The 18,064-nt window shown below is 42.5% G+C and overlaps 1 protein-coding gene across 27 annotated transcripts in view; it reads right to left on the bottom strand.

Moving 5' to 3' along the window:
- ODF2L (outer dense fiber of sperm tails 2 like) overlaps positions 1-18,064 on the bottom strand; it is a 604,788-nt gene that overhangs the window by 52,425 nt on the left and 534,299 nt on the right. For 14 of the 27 annotated variants that reach the window (XM_085024225.1, XM_013997449.3, XM_085024226.1 and 11 more), the window contains 8 exons: positions 17,710-17,895; positions 14,251-14,360; positions 12,904-13,039; positions 7,606-7,716; positions 6,273-6,377; positions 2,717-2,799; positions 2,472-2,634; positions 6-131 (listed from right to left, as the gene is read on the bottom strand). In XM_085024225.1, the coding sequence (XP_084880351.1) occupies positions 6-131; positions 2,472-2,634; positions 2,717-2,799; positions 6,273-6,377; positions 7,606-7,716; positions 12,904-13,039; positions 14,251-14,360; positions 17,710-17,742 (867 nt within the window). In that variant the 5' untranslated portion in view covers positions 17,743-17,895. Of the gene's footprint in view, positions 1-5; positions 132-671; positions 1,082-1,541; positions 2,635-2,716; positions 2,881-3,700; positions 5,683-6,272; positions 6,378-7,605; positions 7,717-12,903; positions 13,040-14,250; positions 14,361-17,709; positions 17,896-18,064 lie in introns of those variants that run through there. The other 13 variants (XR_014844935.1, XM_085024219.1, XM_085024220.1 and 10 more) reach the window with 8 other exon arrangements.

Genomic DNA, 18,064 nt, shown 5'->3' with positions numbered 1-18,064 from the left:
CGTACACTGCTCATTTTGCAAACGAGTTGATTTTGTTCTTCAATTTTCTTTCTAAGCTCCGTTTCCAGCTCTAATATTTTAATTTGTAAAGCCCTTTCTCGAGATAACATTTTCTCCATTTCCTCAGAAACCTGTCATTTAAATTAAAAGGATAAAATAATTAACTGTGCTTTTGTTAAGATGCGATTTAAAGCCTGGGCATAATTACACTGAATCTCTTCTTTCCAAGGAGATACTCTTTGGATATTAGACAATTTAATTAGAAAGTGCTTAAAGAAACACCTAGAGGATAAGCGTGCCCTCTCCTTGCTGTAGACGGAACTGAAACAGGAGCCCGAAGCAAGCGGACGAGTCATTCTTATCTGCGCTGCTCTGTGACTGGGTCTGCCGTGCCCTATATCCCCAACCCCAACCCCACCGCGTTCCAGAGCATTCCACACACCAGTGGTGTCCAGAGTGGCGCTGGGCTGCAAGCTCTCAGTCAGCACTGAGTATGGACCTGGATGCACAGGACTGGGGGGCGGGCAGGTGATATTTACACTGTGCACACACAACCTACACCCACACACAGCCTATACACACACACAGCCTACAGACATACCTACAACCTACTCACACACACACACACACACACACACACACACACACACGAGACTGGTTTTTTCACTCACTTCCAAAGTGCTATGAATTTGAGTTTTCCCCTTGCTCTGAGGGCTTATTTTAGCAGAAAGTCAGGATGCAGATGTGTGGGCGCCTGTGGGCAGGGATGCTGGGTCGGAACCACAGAATCAAAGTGCAGGCAGGAACCTGCTCAGAAGCATGAAGCTGGCAGCAAGGACCACGCTCTGAGCGGCTACAAAGTTACGAAGGAGACGTCCTGCGCAGGGTCCAGGGGCCGTGGGCGACGGATGCTCGAGTTGGGGGAGACAGTCCTCAGGACAAGTGTCAGTGCCCTTCAGGGTCCCTCAGCGTGGACAACGGTGACGGGGCTGGCACGTCCCATGTGACCGGAAGCAGAGTGGCCCCCGACTCCACCGGAGCAAGAAAGGAGGGGTGGACACATCTCGGGGACCCTCGACACCTGTGAGAAGTGACCCGAGAGCACGGCGTTTCTAAGCTCTTTAGGCTGAGTCCCGGGGCAGGCACGTCTCACTTTCTCCCAAAGGCCAAGGGGAGGAATCTGGGCTTCACTGCTACGCTGGCCCTAGACCTTACTGCTCAGCTTTTATTCAGTGATGTGTCTGTCAATTTAAATTGTTTTACCAGAGCTAAAAAAATCCAAATAGGAGTTCCTGTTGTGGCTCAGCAGTAACGAACCCAACTAGTATCCATGAGGATGAAGGTTCGATCCCCGGCCTCACTCGGTGGGTTCAGGATTCAGCGTTGCTGTGAGCTGGGGTGTAGGGTCGCAGATGCGGCTTGGATCTGGTGTTGCTGTGGCCTATATAGCTCTGATTCGAATCCTCGCCTGGAGACTTCCATACGCCGTGGGTGCAGCCCAAAACAGCAGAAAAACGTCAAAACATATCTGTCACACTTACGCTGTAAGAGCCACGTTTCAAGGACGTCAGCTTTGTGTGACTCTCGTGAACTGGCCTTTACCCGGCCTGGGGAAGAGCGCGGGTGCGAGAGCCTGTGAGACGGCGGGATTCGGAAGCTGGGGTGGGACGCGTTGAGTGCGAGGTGTCCGTGTGACGTGGAGAGGCCGCCTAAGCACCAGGACACCCGAGTCCAGGTTTCCGGGGAGAAGTCTGAGTCATCAGAGCATCAACCGTCGCCTTTTCAGTACAGTTTCCTCCTGAGGAAACTCTTCTCCCCCATTTTATCAAAATTAAGAAACTCAAGTTGAGAGCACAGCTCGTCCTGGGTCGGGTTTACTGTGTCAGAGCCAGGACTCAAATCCGTTTCTTGTGAGCTCCAAAGTCCACCCTGTGTCCTTTCAAGATGACATCTCAAATCCTTTGCTATTTACCTCTGATCTTCCTGCATTTCCTCCCGCCCTCCAGACGACCTGCCCCCGCCCCGGGTGTGCCTGGTACTCCCTGCATCGTGGTTCATTCGTGCGTTTATTTATCTATATAGCAGTATTTGCCAAGAGAAAAGGGAACTCACCTTTACAGCTCACCAGATCTTGATCAAAACCAAAATGTTCAATAATTTGCCTATTTTCTTTGGTTTTATTTAAAACAAATAGAAGAGGGGGACTCCTTCGCAGTGCTTCCCGTCTCTGCCCTTTGCCCTGACACGCCATCATTTAATTTATTGAGGGAAGTTACTCTGGACCAGTGATGTACCTGTTTAGCTCCAAAAGGGAAAAACAGGTAAAAAAACCAAAAATGTCATTGCTCCCTTCACCTTGTCACCAAGATATACCGAGAACTGTAGGTTTGGCAAGATGAGATATTGTTTGTGTGAAAAGATGACTCTTTGGTAAACCTACGGAGAAGTTTCTAGAGAAAGACCACGTGTACCTGCTGTCTTCCTTCTTCCAAAGCAGCGTCCAGCTGTCTGGCCAGCGCCGCGCATTCTGCCGCTTTCTCTTTAAGCTGAGCGTCACTGCGCTTGAGACACTCGTCCTGGTCTGCCAGCTTCTGTTCAAGCTCTTTGTTTTCTGCATCCATCTGCTCTAATTTTCTTTTTACAGAAGACATGTATTTCAAAATTACAGTGTGTGTGGGAAAATGTGACACCAATTTTAAGTCAATTAAACACTTACTGTTTAAGGTCTTCACACTTCAGCTGGATAAGGTCCTTTTCCTCTTCCGCAGAAAGTCTGCTCAGATGATGGTGCCCACCCACCTAAGAGAGGAAGAAAGTTTTCTCGGTCGTTTTCTGTATAATCAGCTTCCAAAAAATCTATTCATTTTATCATTAGAACAACTATAAAAACAAAAAGGTATAAATATTATTACTACTCCTACACAGAAAGACAGCAAGAAACATTACATGGTTAGAACACGAGTTCTTAAATTCCTGACTGAGTTTAAATAACTAGGCAGCTTCATGGAAAATCATCTACTAATATGTTTACTGACAGATGGTAATGAAAGCATTCTGAATAACGTTTTACTGAAAAAGAACTTTTATTAAGTAAATGTGAAGATTTTAAATTGATTTCCTATTGTTAGATTCTTACAGTTACTCAGAGTTTTCTGTTTCACTTACAGATACTGATTGATAAATGCATATCTGTGAAGTTGTAGCTTTGAGTATGAACTTTATTTGTGAGATACATAATGAAATAAATAAGCAAATCAACCAAAGACACACTTGCCCTTGCCAAGACAAAATACTCTGCCCATTGCTTCAAAAGCTAGATTTAAATAGTTTAAAAAGTTTTGAAAATAAAAGGACTCTCATAATTTCGACTTGTAATTTAGGTTAGCTATGGGATTTGACATTTTCTTAGGAAAAAAATCTCTTCTCAGAAACTTAAAAAATTCAGCCAAGTTTTTAAAAACAGAATGTATTGCAATATGAAAATCCCATGAGTTCCCATCGTGGCTCAGCAGAAATGCACCCAGTTAGAATCCATGAAGATGAGGGTTCGATCCCTGGCCTCGTTCAGTGGGTTAAGGATCCGGTGCTGCCATGAGCTGTGGTGTAGGTGGCAGATGCGGCTTGGATCCTGCATTGCTGTGGCTGTGGTGTAGGCCGGCTGCTGCAGCTCCGATTCAACCCCTAGCCTGGGAACCTCCACATGCCGCAGGTGCAGCCCTAAAAAAAAAAAGCAGTAATAACAATAATCCAGATTACATTTGGAAGATATATAGGATATTCTTCCTAAAATTATTTTGCAAATAAAGAAAAAAACTTGCTACCATCCTTGGACATGTTCCTTTGAAAAAAAGTAATTAATTAAAAAATATACTATTAAGTGCTTACTAAATATTAGGTTACATGAAGACTAACAGGTCACCAAAGATCCCTCTTCTGATGAAGTAAAACAGCATATATTGAAAAAAACCTTTATAAGGTTTATGACAAGAGTTCATCTTATCCTCACATCAAACAAATACCTATAAACACAGCTTCACTCCTTTGCTCACGCTATGACTATGGCCTCAAATGGCTACATACAGATTTTTGGCAATAAACTAAATCAGCAATTTCAAAGAGCAATTTTTTCACTATAAAATACTAAAAGAATAGCTTGCAAAATAATATTCCAGCCTTTGCGTGAAAATGGCATTTTATCAACTTGTTTAGATGAGAGTAAGCTGCCCGCCGCGAGGCCCCTGCACCGGGGCGGGTATTCCAGCGCGGCCCGCACATCCAGCAAAGGCCGGAGCGATGGAGGGCCCTGGCCCTGAAGCGTGAGCCCCTCTGCGCAGCGCCGCTCGTGCAGCCGCAGACCCCGCCGACACCCCCGAAGCCTCCGCTCCGCCGCTGACACCGGCAAAGGCGCCGCAAGCGCCAACTCCCGGCCGCGACACTGCCGCTGGCCTCTCCTCGGGGAATGAGCGCGAGGTCCCACTCGCCTCCTACGCTAGAGATGCTTCTAATGCACCCTGCGTTCCAGGCATAACACCTTGAAACACACAGATTTAACCAAGTTCGTACAAATGCACTTGGAAGGTAGACTCTGCTACAGAAGAATATACAACTCGAAAGTGGGCTGGATTTTAATGCGTTTCCAAGAAATCTGATGAGCAAATGAATATGGGTAATGTTAGCTTGCAGGGAGATGTTTAAATTACTTAGGCAAGCAAACTTTTTTGAATCCCGCCATTTCTGCTCAAGTAGATATTGCTAATACAGCTAGCGTGGCGTCTTCTACCCTCCAGCCTTCAGGGCCCGTTTCCAATCCCTCAGTTAACTCAGCTATCCCAGCGACAGCAGCCTTGCTGCACTCCGCTCCGTCTAAATCAGCGGGGTTTACCGGCTAGAGTTTCCGGATATTGGTACCATCGGTGCTCGGGAGGCTGTGACTTGATCATGAATTGGTACCATGGACAAACCTAACTGCGCCTACGTGAACCTCTTTGGCTGCTGCAGTCCCTCCTGTGGCACTTTGGTGCGGACATGACAAGAGGCAACCCTAAGAAATGCTTGTATTGCTAATTAAGAAAAAAATAACAAGACACAGGGCATTCAGGACGCTCATAGGGAGGAAAAGCAAGAGCTAAGCTCTTTCCCGGAGACAGAGACGGGAACACTCAGAGCTGCTGTGCAAGAGCTGGCATTCTTGAGCACAAAAAAATAAAATGAGAATAAGGCCTCCCTCTGGGGAAAACCAGGAGACTTCACCCAGGGTCTGGTTTGAGAGCACTTGACCTCACAGTATCTGAAAACCACAGGCTCCAGCCCCATCTGGGCTTGGGAACAGGTTTTTTAATAGGCTTTTATTTGGAGCGCTGCCTACAAAAGAGGAGCCACTTACACTGGACCGTGTCCTGAGAAAAAGAGATCGAAGGGCATGAAATGACTTCTTCTCTGGTCGCCTTAAAAACAGGTGAGAAGTAATTCTAGGAAGCAGGGCGCCCACATGACGGGATGTCTTTATCTGGCAGCCAGCGGGATGCCTGCTTGAGCTCCCCTCTTCCTCCACTGGTGCCTCACTGGGACTCTCAGCCCCAGATGTCGGGCAGAGCAGACAAGTCCCCTCATTATACTCGGTGCTATCCCATGACCTCTGCAGCCGGCACTCAGCATCCAACGTCCTAGACTTTCATGGCTTCCCTACCAAAACAGCATGAAGAGACCCAAAAAGGGATGCGGTTTCATTTAAAAACTTAAAAATATTCACAAAAACACCGTAACTTGCCAACACTGACCTCTCCCTCATTCTTTTGCAATAGGGGAAAAAAGGAAATGGCGCTAAGGTTTTTTCTTTTAAAATGATGTTATTTTTCTTCCAAAAACACAGAGGAGAGAATATTTACTTTGCTTTTTTATACAAAAGATGTACTACCAGAAAAAAAAGGTGAGATTAAAAATGAGAGATATTCAAGTTTGCATGAAGCTCAGTGATAAATAACCAACTTTGGGGTGCCATTTAAATCTGCTCTTGTTATCAGAAAAATTAAACATTTACATTATTTTCCTAAATTAAATATTTAGGAAAAAGTAAAAAACATTCACACAAACAAACATGTCGAGCCTGGATGAAACGTTATGTCCTCAGAAAACACACCGCCACAGAAAAATCGAGAATAGGTAATTTCTAGGTCTAAACTAGAGAGAATGACCAAGATGAAAGAACTGATCTAAAACTCATAAAGTAAAAAAAATATAAAATATAATTTTGTTATGTGAAATGTCAAACTTACTTTCTTTAATTTTTTGTTTTTGTTTTTTGTTATTAGTTTATTTTCTTGTAGCAAATTTTCACATCTGCTTTTCACCATGTCAGCTGCTTCTTGCAATTTTTGTATCTGAAAAATAAAAAAATATTAGAGTAATATGCACTATTATTATGACCATGATATGAAATAAAAAGCTAAAAATTTGAAATTAAATTTTAAATTTCAAACATCATATTTCCCTATTAATACTCAGTCTGTTTATCTAATGTCATTCCTTCTTTCTAATACAGGACTCACCCAATGCTCTAATCTACAGTTCTTTTGTGATCTACCTGTCTTTTCCCATTGATACTTCTAGAATCTTCACTCGAGCTCTGAATATTCAAGAGAGCTCTTCATTTGCGGGTCACTGTCACTTTAGAGAGTCAGTCTCTGGTCCAAATTGGCTCCCAAACCATTTATTTCACTCTCCCAATCAAAATCTGCTCCGAACTATCTAAACACTTCGTACAAGGCCCAGGGCCAAGAATGCAGTAACCCCTCGGCAGTATTCTTGCTGGGGGTTAAACCAGAACAACCAGCTGGGAGACCCAAGGACATTCCCAAGGACACGGGCAGTCCGCCACAGCCTCCTCCCTTCTTCCCTCTGGCCCCCAGGGCATATTCTCACTGGACGGTCAACCCGTTTCCCATCTAAACCATCGGATGGAGCCCCTGGTACTCACCTACACTACGCCCTCCTGAACACTGACCCCAGGGTCTTTATTCTTCAAACACTCTCTTCCAAGAAAATCAAGCTCTTTATTGACCAGTTTGTGACCCATCATTCAAGCACTTGTGAAGGCCCATTTTTCAAATGACGTTTTTCTTAAATACTCACTTTCCAAAACATCAGCGTTTCTATTCATCCCTAATGAATATATGTGCGGGTCCATGCATACTGACATGGGGGCTCTTCCAGGTCTTTCATGCGACTAAGTCTAACTAATACATTATTTGGAAAAGGAAATACTGGGCTTTAATGCCCTGAAAGGGAGTCATTAGTCTAAGTCAATACCATGAAAAAATACAAGATGACAAATATAATCAAAATCAACTAAAAAATTATACATGATTCCCATTACACCTATGCAATTAATTTTAGAAATACTTTAGGAATATCCAACACAACTGCAGGCGATGTTTAAATCCAGAATCAGCAGAATCATCATTTTATAAAGGTATTTGAGATATGTCATATTCTATCACAAATAATAATGCCGTCTTGCTTCAGTTCTGCTTTTTATATCCTGAACAAATACAGTGTTTTAAATTATCTACCAAATTTAACAAACATTAAAGTAAATGCAATGGTCACCTGAGTTTTATAAACTTCAATAAGAGTTTTCTGTTGTTTTTCTACTTCTTGCAATTCTAAGAGTTCATTTTCAACAGAAACAACCTCGTCCTTCAAAGCAGTAAGTGTAGTCTATTAAGGAATATATAAATAGATTTTATAAATCATTAGTATTCATTCGTACTCCAGTGCTATAGCATTATTAAAAGAAACTCATTTATCAACAAGCTAATAAAATAATTGTTTCTGAGCATAAATAATTATCATCTAAAATCAGGAATTTCAAAAAAGTTAGTACTACTTATGAACAATCTTAATAAGACTTATTCAAGACATAATTTTAAATTTTAGAAACTTACTGATAGGAGTTCCCTGGTGGTCTAGCAGTTAAGGACTCGGCATTGTCACTACTGTGGCTCATGTGATCCCTGACTTGGGAACTTCCACGTGCCATAGGCACAGCCAAAAAAAAAAAAAAAACCCAAAAAACCCAAAACTTTACTGACAAAAAAGACTTGGGAAACAGACCATCTCCTAGAAGGAAAGACTCAATACTACAGACATACCGATTTTTTTCAAATCAATGAAACTTTACTGCAATTAAACCAAAAGTATTAACAGTTGAGGGGAAAAGGAATATGACAAAATTAATTGAAAATTCATGAAGAAATATAAATAGAAGAGACTAATAAAATTTTAAAAGGATACTAAGTAGAGACTCTCAGTACTTATTAGATATTAAAATGTGAAAAGAACTACATTAAGACACTGACATAACAGAGTTCCCATCATGGCTCAGTGGTAACAAACCCAACTAGTATCCATGAAGACACAGGTTTCATCTCTGGCTTCACTCAGTGGGTTAAGGATCCAACACTTCCATGAGCTGTGGTGTAGGTTGCAGACATGGCTCAGATCTGGCATTGCTGTGGCTGTGGTGTAGGCAGGCAGCTGCAGCTCCAAACGACTCAACCCCCTAGCCTGGGAACTTCCATTTGCCGTGGGTGTGGCCCTCAAAAGGAGGGAAAAAAATTTTTCTTAAGATATTAACATAATAATGCAGATGTCTATAGAATATAAAAACACACTAAAATTACATTTAGTTATTACAAAGGTTAGATGTTTATTTTTATTTTTATTTTATTTTATTTGTTTTTGTCTTTCTGCCCTTTCTAGGGCAGCTCCCGCGGCACATGGAGGTTCCCAGGCTAGGGGTCAAATCAAAGCTGTAGCCACCGGCCTTCGCCAGAGCCACAGCAACTTGGGATCCGAGCCACGTCTGCAACCTACACCACAGCTCACAGCAACACTGGATCCCCAACCTACTGAGCACAGCCAGGGATCAAACCCGCAACCTCATGGTCCCCAGTCAGGCCCGTTAACCACTGAGCCACGACGGGAACACCTAGATTTTTAAATACATGGGGAAAATACAGATTACTATATAATGGAATAAGACAACTATTCATTAGGAAAAAAACTAATTGCATCCAAACATGATTTTTTATATTAATTAATTATAAATTTATTTAAATGTATTAAATATAACAAATAGAGCTTTAATTTTTTTCCCAGAAGAGCCAAGTAAAATTTGATTTGATCTTAGGATAGCAAAAACCCAACTAAGTATAAAATCAAAGATGATATCAAGAGCTGTAAGGGTCTGAAGTTTTATCCTCCAAGTTTACCAGTTAGCCCAGAAGTTCCACAGATGCTGGAAGAGCCCTGGGTCAATCCTAACTACTTTCTCACTCACAGCAGTAGCAGCAGCCGAGGAGCTGCCTCTGTGCTGGTTTCCTAAGCCCCACTTCCCACAGCAACCCAAAGAGGGCCAGATGACACCTGGATGTGCAGGGGATACGGAGAAGCCACCCTGAGTTGGGGACGCAAATCCCTCCTAAAAGGCAGTAAGCATGCCTTTGGGTAGGAGGGAACACTGTTATCTTCCAAGGACGCTGCTACGCAAACACCCTCTACGAGAGTCCGCATCTCCTCACAGGCTGTCAGCACCACTGCTTGCAGGATATGCAGAAATGTAGACTCCCAGCGGAAGCCGCAAAGGCAAACACACACACACACACACACACACACACACACACACACACACACACACACGGCACGCGCGGGGCATGCACACACACACGCATGCGCGCGCGCGGGGCATGGCAACTCTGAAACACTTAGGAAACATCCAAGTGAGATTTCAAGTAAGCGGGAGAACATACGTCTGGAATTCGGGGGCACGTCTAGGTGAGAGACAGACATTCAGGAGCCCCCAGGATATGGATGGAATTTAAAGCCCCAACACTAGAGAAGATCGCCTATCAAATCCGGAGAGATTTGTTCAACTTGCCCAGTGCGGGAAAACCCACAGGGACGCATCTCGGACGGGTGATTTGGAAATTTAACATGAACAATAGGGCTTTCCCTTGCGCCATTTTCACTCCCAGAGATTTATCTTAAGAAAACAGATACGCAAAAAGACTAAAGCTATCCACTTTTTTTTTTTTTTTTTTTTTGCCTTTTTGCCTTTTTGCCATTTCTAGGGCCGCACTCACGGCATATGGAGGTTCCCAGGCTAGGGGTCTGATCAGAGCAGTAGTCGCCGGCCTACACCAGAGGCACAGCAATGTGGGATCTGAGCTGCGTCTGCAACCTATACCACAGCTCACGGCAATGCCAGATCCTTAACCCACTGAGCGAGGCCAGGGATTGAACCCGCAACCTCATCGTTCCTAGTCGGATTCGTTAACCACTGAGCCACGACGGGAACGCCACGCAGTTTTAATTTATAATAGCAAAAAAAAAAAAAAATCTTAAAGTAGTAAAAAATCTCTCAACTTACATATATGCTAAAATAGTCACTTTACTGATCTATCAGTTGTGACATTACAGGTGATTTTTACATTTTTCCTGTGTGCTTTTCTGTTTTTCAAACTTTCTGTAATGAACAAAAAGAACTTTGTAACCCTCTGAATAACTTCTGTTGTTGTGAACAGAGGTCACCGGACCCTGGAAACAGTATCGTCTTCATTTAAAACTAAACTCTAAAAACTGACTGTAACAAAATACATCATCAAGACAATTTATATTACAAATAACATATGCATAATACACCTAGATTTTTTTTTTTTTGTCTTTTTGCTATTTCTTGGGCCGCTCCCGAGGCATGTGGAGGTTCCCAGGCTAGGGGTCCAATTGGAGCTGTAGCCACCGGCCTACGCCAGAGCCACAGCAACGCGGGATCCGAGCCGCGTCTGCAAGCTACACCACAGCTCGCGGCAACGCTGGATCGTTAACCCACTGAGCAAGGGCAGGGACCGAACCCGCAACCTCATGGTTCCTAGTCGGATTCGTTAACCACTGCGCCACGATGGGAACTCCACACCTAGATTTTTTAAATCCAGAGAATAACACATTAAAATTCATCTTTCTGAGTTATTAATAGATAATAAGTGAACTTTAACTCAATGATTTTTTTTTTACTCAGTACTTTTTTTGGCCATGCCTGTAGCATGTGGAAGTTCCTGGGCCGGGAACTGAACCCACACCACAGCAGCCTCCTAAGCCACCACAGTACCAATGCTGGATCCTTCACCCACTGGGCCACAAGGGAACTCATATACTTGTGTACTTTAAAATTAATTCTGGAGTTCCCGTCGTGGCGCAGTGGTTAACGAATCCGACTAGGAACCATGAGGTTGCGGGTTCAGTCCCTGCCCTTGCTCAGTGGGTTAATGATCCAGCGTTGCCGTGAGCTGTGGTGTAGGTTGCAGATGCGGCTCGGATCCTGCGTTGCTGTGGCTCAGGCGTAGGCCGGTGGCTACGGCTCCGATTGGACCCCTAGCCTGGGAACCTCCATATGCCGCGGGAGCGGCCCAAAGAAGTAGCAAAAAGACAAAATAAATAAATAAATAAATAAATAAAATAAAATAAAATAAAATAAAATTAATTCCACTGCCATGTAATTAAAGATTTATAATTAAGGAAATACTCTTCTAATCCCCTCTCCAAAGGATATCAATGAAATTAAGAAAATAAACATAATAAATAAAATTGCTTCCTCTTCGTGGATAAAGCATTTAAAGAGCTCATTCAGTAAATACTGACTGAGAGCTACCTGTACGTACACTTGCCCCGGGCACCCTGTGCCTAGAGAGGAAGGAGTCGATGGGGAAACACTCATCCCAGTGAGGAGACTCTGGGGAGAAGCGGCATTTAAGCTGAACTTCAAGGAAAGTAGGATTTATATACTGAGAACAACAGCACCCCAAACTGTGAGAAGAGTAAAACTGCAGGACTAGAGGGACACAGGAGCAACTGCGGAAACGACGAGCCTTCACCGCGGGCCGGAGTGGAGGACGACCACAGGCCCAGGTTCTCCAGTCTCCCCTGCACCTGGGCGGGGCTGCCTGCCTGGAGAGGGGGAGTCGCGTGATGTGGACCCTCCAGGACGTCTCCCCCAAGAGGATGAGATGGGAGCAAGCGGGGATAGTTCATCTTTTGTTTAAAACTTGGCTGCAATGGACGGAGCTCCAGCAGCCATTCTGAACGGCAGAGTGGAGCACTAATCAAGCAGCAGGTTCTCTGCTGCCACGCTGGTTTTCCACACCCCCTCTCTCCAGCCATGGGTTCTCTCCCGTCTTCTAGTCACTGTCCTGCAAAACCAGCATGAGCCACTGAAAATGACGCCAGCGTCTTCAGTCGCATCTCCTTAGGTTCCATGTATCCAGGGCTCTGGAAATTCAAATACCCTTTTTCCCAGAAAGCATAAAAGCTTCTCCCCCATCCTCTCTCTGGTACACATAAAGACCAATCACCCCTCGCATTTGATGACGCTGGAAAATTCTTTCTGGTTATGCAGCAGCCGAGAACATACTTTCTGGTTTCAAACAGACCGTGCCTGAGGCTCTATCCTCCTGTAACCATGACACCTAGAAATAATCTTACGCAGTAAATTCAATGTAATTTTGGATGATTTACCTAACTGCTAAAATTGGAGATGAAATGCTTTCTTTTTTAGGTTGAAGAGACAGTTCTTCAGCTTCGTAGATCTTATTTAATACTAACGAAAGCAATTTTACATGCATCTTTGTATATGACTATAAACATTTAAATATTTACGTTTAAGTATGTGCATATACAGCTATGTAAACGTAGCTTCAGAAGTTATTATAATGCAATAATCTAATACTCTGAGAAACAGAAAGGACAAAATGATGCACAAGCATTATTCTAAACATGCTGTTCTTTCTAGGTACTTCTATTAAGTAGACCAAGCTGTCGTCACAAATACGTCCTGAGGTACACACACAGTACCTGTAACTTTGCATTCTCAAGATTTAGAGTTTCACTTTCATATTCAATTGAGTGAAGTTTTCTAAGAATTTCTTCACATGAATTTTTCCCATGGTCTTCCATTTTCTTCAGGTCTTCCAAAAGATTAATGATTTGCCTTTATGAAATAAATACATATTTTATCAAAGTCAGAAATTTTCATTCAAATTATGAGTGTGTTTCTGAAATGACTTTGGTAGGGGCCACTGCTTCAAAAGTTAAAAGTTAACAGCCATTCTTGCCGTGGCAGGATGGGACTGACCGTGCCTCTGCAGTGGCAGGGCACCCCGGCCTGGCCCAGCGGGTCAAGGCTGTGGTATTGCTACAGCCATGGCATAGGTCTCAGTTCGGCTCAGGTTGGCTCCCTGGCCCAGGAACTTCCATATGCCCTGGGGCAGCCAAAAAAGAAGAACATAAAAGTTAACAGAACTGGCAGAACAAAGAAAACAGGAGGCAGTAATCTATAAGGTTAGCGCTACCTGAGTAAATGATCAGAAATAACTACCCACCCATGGTGCCAAGGAAAAGGTACACAGCATTCTCTCTGCTGGTCAGCAAAACACCCAAACCGACCTCTACAGGCAGGTCTGCCCGTCTGTCATCTGCACACGTGCACACACATATGCACAGTTTCGGGGAAAAGGCCAAATAAAAGGATCAAGTGAGACAATAAACTCTAGAAGCAAATTGCATATGCTAGTTTTCAATGATAAAACTGAAGAAGATACATAGAAAATAATATTCAAAAGCATAGATGCAGAGTTCTTCACTGTTCGCTCGTCAATAACAAGTTTCACCGAAGTGTAAAATACATGTATTTTTGCTCATTTGATTTCTTTGTTATGCATTTAAGACACTTTAAGGAAAAATAATTTTTATTTTTATTGTTTTACAATGATTCTTATTTTTTCCATTATACTTGATTTAAGGAAAAGTAATTTTTAGAAATGTGAAAGCATTTATGCTTCTATTATAAACTTCGTTACATGCTGTTATGGAAACATTCTTTTTTAGGAGAGAACTACCACTTCCATTGAAGACAAGTTTAATGTTAACATTTACTGCAAATAATAGATAACATATACTCAAATGCCAAATACTAACCAAGTTCAAGATTTCAAAATGTTAACATCAATGCACTTTTAACATCATCATTTTTATCATATTTTCAAAGTGGAGTAAGAACAGTTTATAGAATTATAAATAGCAAAAACATCAAATGATATAGACCACAGTACATGCAATCCCTAAGAACCAAAATACAAACCAAAGAGGAAAGAACTGAAAACACTTATTAAACAGCAAAAAGATTCTAAGTTTTTTTCTTACTTTTTCACTGTTTCAACCTGAACTTCCAATTCAGCTTTTTCTATCACGATTTCCTCATAATGACTTTTCCAGGCATTGGAAGCTGAAATTGTTTCAGACAACTTGGCTTCCTAAAAAATACATAAAGTACTCATCTTGTAATTTAATAACAGATTTTGTCCAGGGTCCTAAACACAATTATAAACAAGGAAACACTCATTCTACAAAGTATGAAACTTCTGTTAAAGAAAACCTCAGGGTACTACTCTGAACACAAGAAAACTCTAAGCTTTAATAATAACTTGATATTAGTATTGCTTTGTGTGTACATTGTGGCAGTTCCAACTTAACATCGCAAGGATGTTGATGCAACTATTTTCAAACAATGTTTCATGACGACTGAAGATAATTCCCTTTATATTTACTAACCTTGGCATTCTACCAGTAGAAGACGATGACAACCACAAAGAACCAGAGAAAGATGCCGTCCACGGCATCCAGAGACCACCTACCTGTCCCAGGTGCCGCAGCATCTAACAGTACAGCCTCTCTCTGTTAGAAGGACGTCTAGCTCTTTTTTAAAATTGTGGTATAGCTGACGTACAGTAACTACATAAGTGCAGGGGTACAACATCCTTACACACAATTTCGAAGGGTTATATTCACTAGTGTTATTTTTTAGATTCCACATAAAGTGATATTATACAGTATTTGTCTGTCTGACTTATTTCCCTTAGAATAACGCCCTCCAAGTCCATTCATGCTGTTGCAAATGGCAAAATGTCATTCTTTTTTATGACGAACATTCAAACACACACACACCCTCCTATAACCACTCATCTGCTAAAGCTGATGAACACCTGGGTTTTACCCCCGTACCCTGGCAGGTGTAAACAGTGCTATCAACACAGGGGCGCATGTATCTTTCTGAATGAGCGTTTTCAGTTTTTCAGATAAAGACCCAGGGGTGGTACTGCTGGGTCACAGGGCAATTCTATGCCACACTGTTTCGCAGAGACCATCCGACTGTCCTTCAAACGCTGGCACTTTCAGCAAGGACATGAAGTGGTGGAGGTGAGTGATCCACTCTGAATGTGAGCGCCCACGGGTTTCTGCTGGGGGCCGGGGTCTTGAACAGTGCCTGTCACATAGCCAACTCTCAATAAACAACGGCCAGATGAACTGCTCTCTACAGAGCCACACAGAGAGCGGCAGGCAGCCACCGTGCTCCCTCGCCCCTTTCTCTAAAACCAAATTCACTAGCGCGACAGTGCCAATCACTACTAATCAGAAGACTCCGAAGTAGTGCTATTAAGAGCTAACATTTAGGAGTCCCCATGGTGGCACAGCAGAAACAATCCAACTAGGAACCAGGTTGCAGGTTCGATCCCTGAGGTTGCAGGTTCAGATCCCTGGCCTAGCTCAGTGGGTTAAGAATCCAGTGTTGCCATGAGCTGTGGTGTAGGTGGCAGACATGGCTTGGATCTGATGCTCCTGTGGCTGTGGTATAGGCGGGCAGCTATAGCTCCGATTGGACCCCTAGCCTGGGAACCTCCATATGCCGTGAGTGTGGCCCTAAAAAGCCAAAAAAGAAAAACAAAACAAACAAAAACCAGCAAAAGAGTTAACATTCTTTCCTTCCATCACTCATCCACGCATTGAACAAGTACTTATTCAGCATCCACTATGTGCAAGACATCTTTTGCTTACATTTTTATGGTAATATTTTTGATATATTGAAGAAAAACCAGTATTCTACATTTTATGTAAAATGAATATTAATATGCATTATGAACTGTACATTGGGCAATTATATGAGAATATAAATTAAGATACTTAGAAAATTTATCTGCAAGATAATGCTAATGAGAAGTTTAAGACACTGACGTGATTAATTGCCATGGGATGACTTCGAAAGGAGCAGTCAAGGAAGCCCCTCTGAAGAAACATCAGTTAAAAATATACCAGAACGATTCTTTAGAGAATCAGCTACTCCTGAGCATGAGAAGAACACTACGGCCAAAGGCAACAGCACAAAACAGTGAAAGAGACACAGGCCGTGCGTTAGAGGAGCAGAAAGGAGGCCCACATGGCAAAAAGGCAGTCTGGCCATCTCGGCACCGTGCGCTGACGGGTACCTCCTCATCGGTCCCTCCTCACAGTCCCGTGAGGCAGGCAGCATCATTCTCCCCGCGTTACGGCCGAGGAAACTAAGCTTCCAGAGGGCTGGCTCCTCACCCAAAGGCACAAGGGGAAGAAGGAGTGGAGAAGCCTCCCCGCACCCGGATGCGGGCACAGGAGACAGGGTGCTACTGCAAGAGGAAAATCCCAAGAAGGTTCATGACGCCGTCTGCACCCCTCGAGGTACTGTCACCCGGGCCTACCGCTTTCAAGGTTGTGCACTTAGCCCTCAATTCTCTTATCCGGTTAAGGTCTTCTGAATGTAGGTTAAATATTAGAGTTTTAAAATGTTAACAGTTGAACTTATAAAATACGAGGTTTTGTTTACGCAAGCATTTATGCACATTTGTTTTCATTTCTAAAGCCTCTAATAATTCTACACGCCATAGCAGAAGTTCTTAAGGGGCGGGATACCAGTGAGGCATTAACAAGAGAAAATATTTTATTAATTGGTAGTTGAATAAATACAATTTGTCTAAAACAACAAAGCACTAAGTCCATTTTTCAACTCTGTAATACACTCGAAGATAACTTTCATATGGTGGGTTTACGTCAGCAAATGATTTTAAATTTACTACAGTTTAAGGGAAGTGAATTACTGAATGAAGTCATGTGGTCCAATAACAGAAATCAGCATTTCCCAAACTGGCGTTCCTTAGAACCAGTTCCAAGAGTTGCTTTACGGATAAAAGAAGAGTTCCGTGGTTAAGCAAGTGATGAGAAATTGTGAATTCAGTACCCTCCGGGACACTGCTTCAGCTTTACTCAAGGCCACGCTGTTGAATATACATTAATGCGCCTTTCGTGGGAACGCAAATTGCCAAGAGTGAAGACGTGTGAACGGTTAACCCTTAGTTGGCCACGGATGCTTTGGGACACAAAACAGGGCCTTTAAATAAAGTCCCAATGAAATGCTGATATAATTCAATATGCAATTTGACATTATGGAGTTCCTGTTGTGGCTCAGCAGGTTAAGAACCCGACATAGTATCCACGAGGATACGGGTTCGATCCCTGGCCTTGCTCAGTGGGCTAAGGATCGTGTTGCCACAAGATGCGGCCCATAGGTCCCTAGCCTGGGAATTTCCATATGCCGAAGGCGCAGCCATACAAAGAAAATAATAATAAATTTGACATTTTATGTAATCTTTTAAAACAAAGACTAAAGCAAAAAAGAATGAGTAAAGGTTTTCTAGTATCAGCATTAAGAGAACAAGATTATTATATTAAACATTATAAGGTTAACTATTTAAACTGAGCACATAAAACAGTTCTTTAAGGAAGAATGCATATACTTACCTGCTCTCTAATTTGGGAAGTGAGGTTTTCCATGTCTGCAGTAAAATGTTCAATCCTTTGCTTGTAAATTCTAGACGCTGTTTTTAGAGCAACAGTTTTTTGCCTACTTGATTCTTTCACTGCTATAGCCTCATGCTTACTCTTTTTCAACTGCAAGTTCCATTCGGATATCTTGGCTTTTAAACTCTAAAAAAATATTAGCAGTAATTAAATTATTTTACAACATTGTAAAAATATGTAAATAATCTTTCACATAGAATTTATCAAAAGGATTAATTATAAGATTTTATTAAAGCAAAATAGTGAAGAAAGTGAATTTCGCCAATGTTTATTTGTAACCAGTAACAGAATGCAA

The sequence above is a fragment of the Sus scrofa genome, chromosome 4 (genome assembly GCF_054392235.1).
Source record: "Sus scrofa isolate SSC_HxYL_T2T_F1_AM1 chromosome 4, Sscrofa_HxYL_maternal_Yorkshire_Landrace_v2.0, whole genome shotgun sequence".
NCBI lineage: Eukaryota > Metazoa > Chordata > Mammalia > Artiodactyla > Suidae > Sus > Sus scrofa.
Note: the sequence above shows the minus strand (reverse complement) of the source record. Positions and strands in the feature narration are given on the sequence as shown.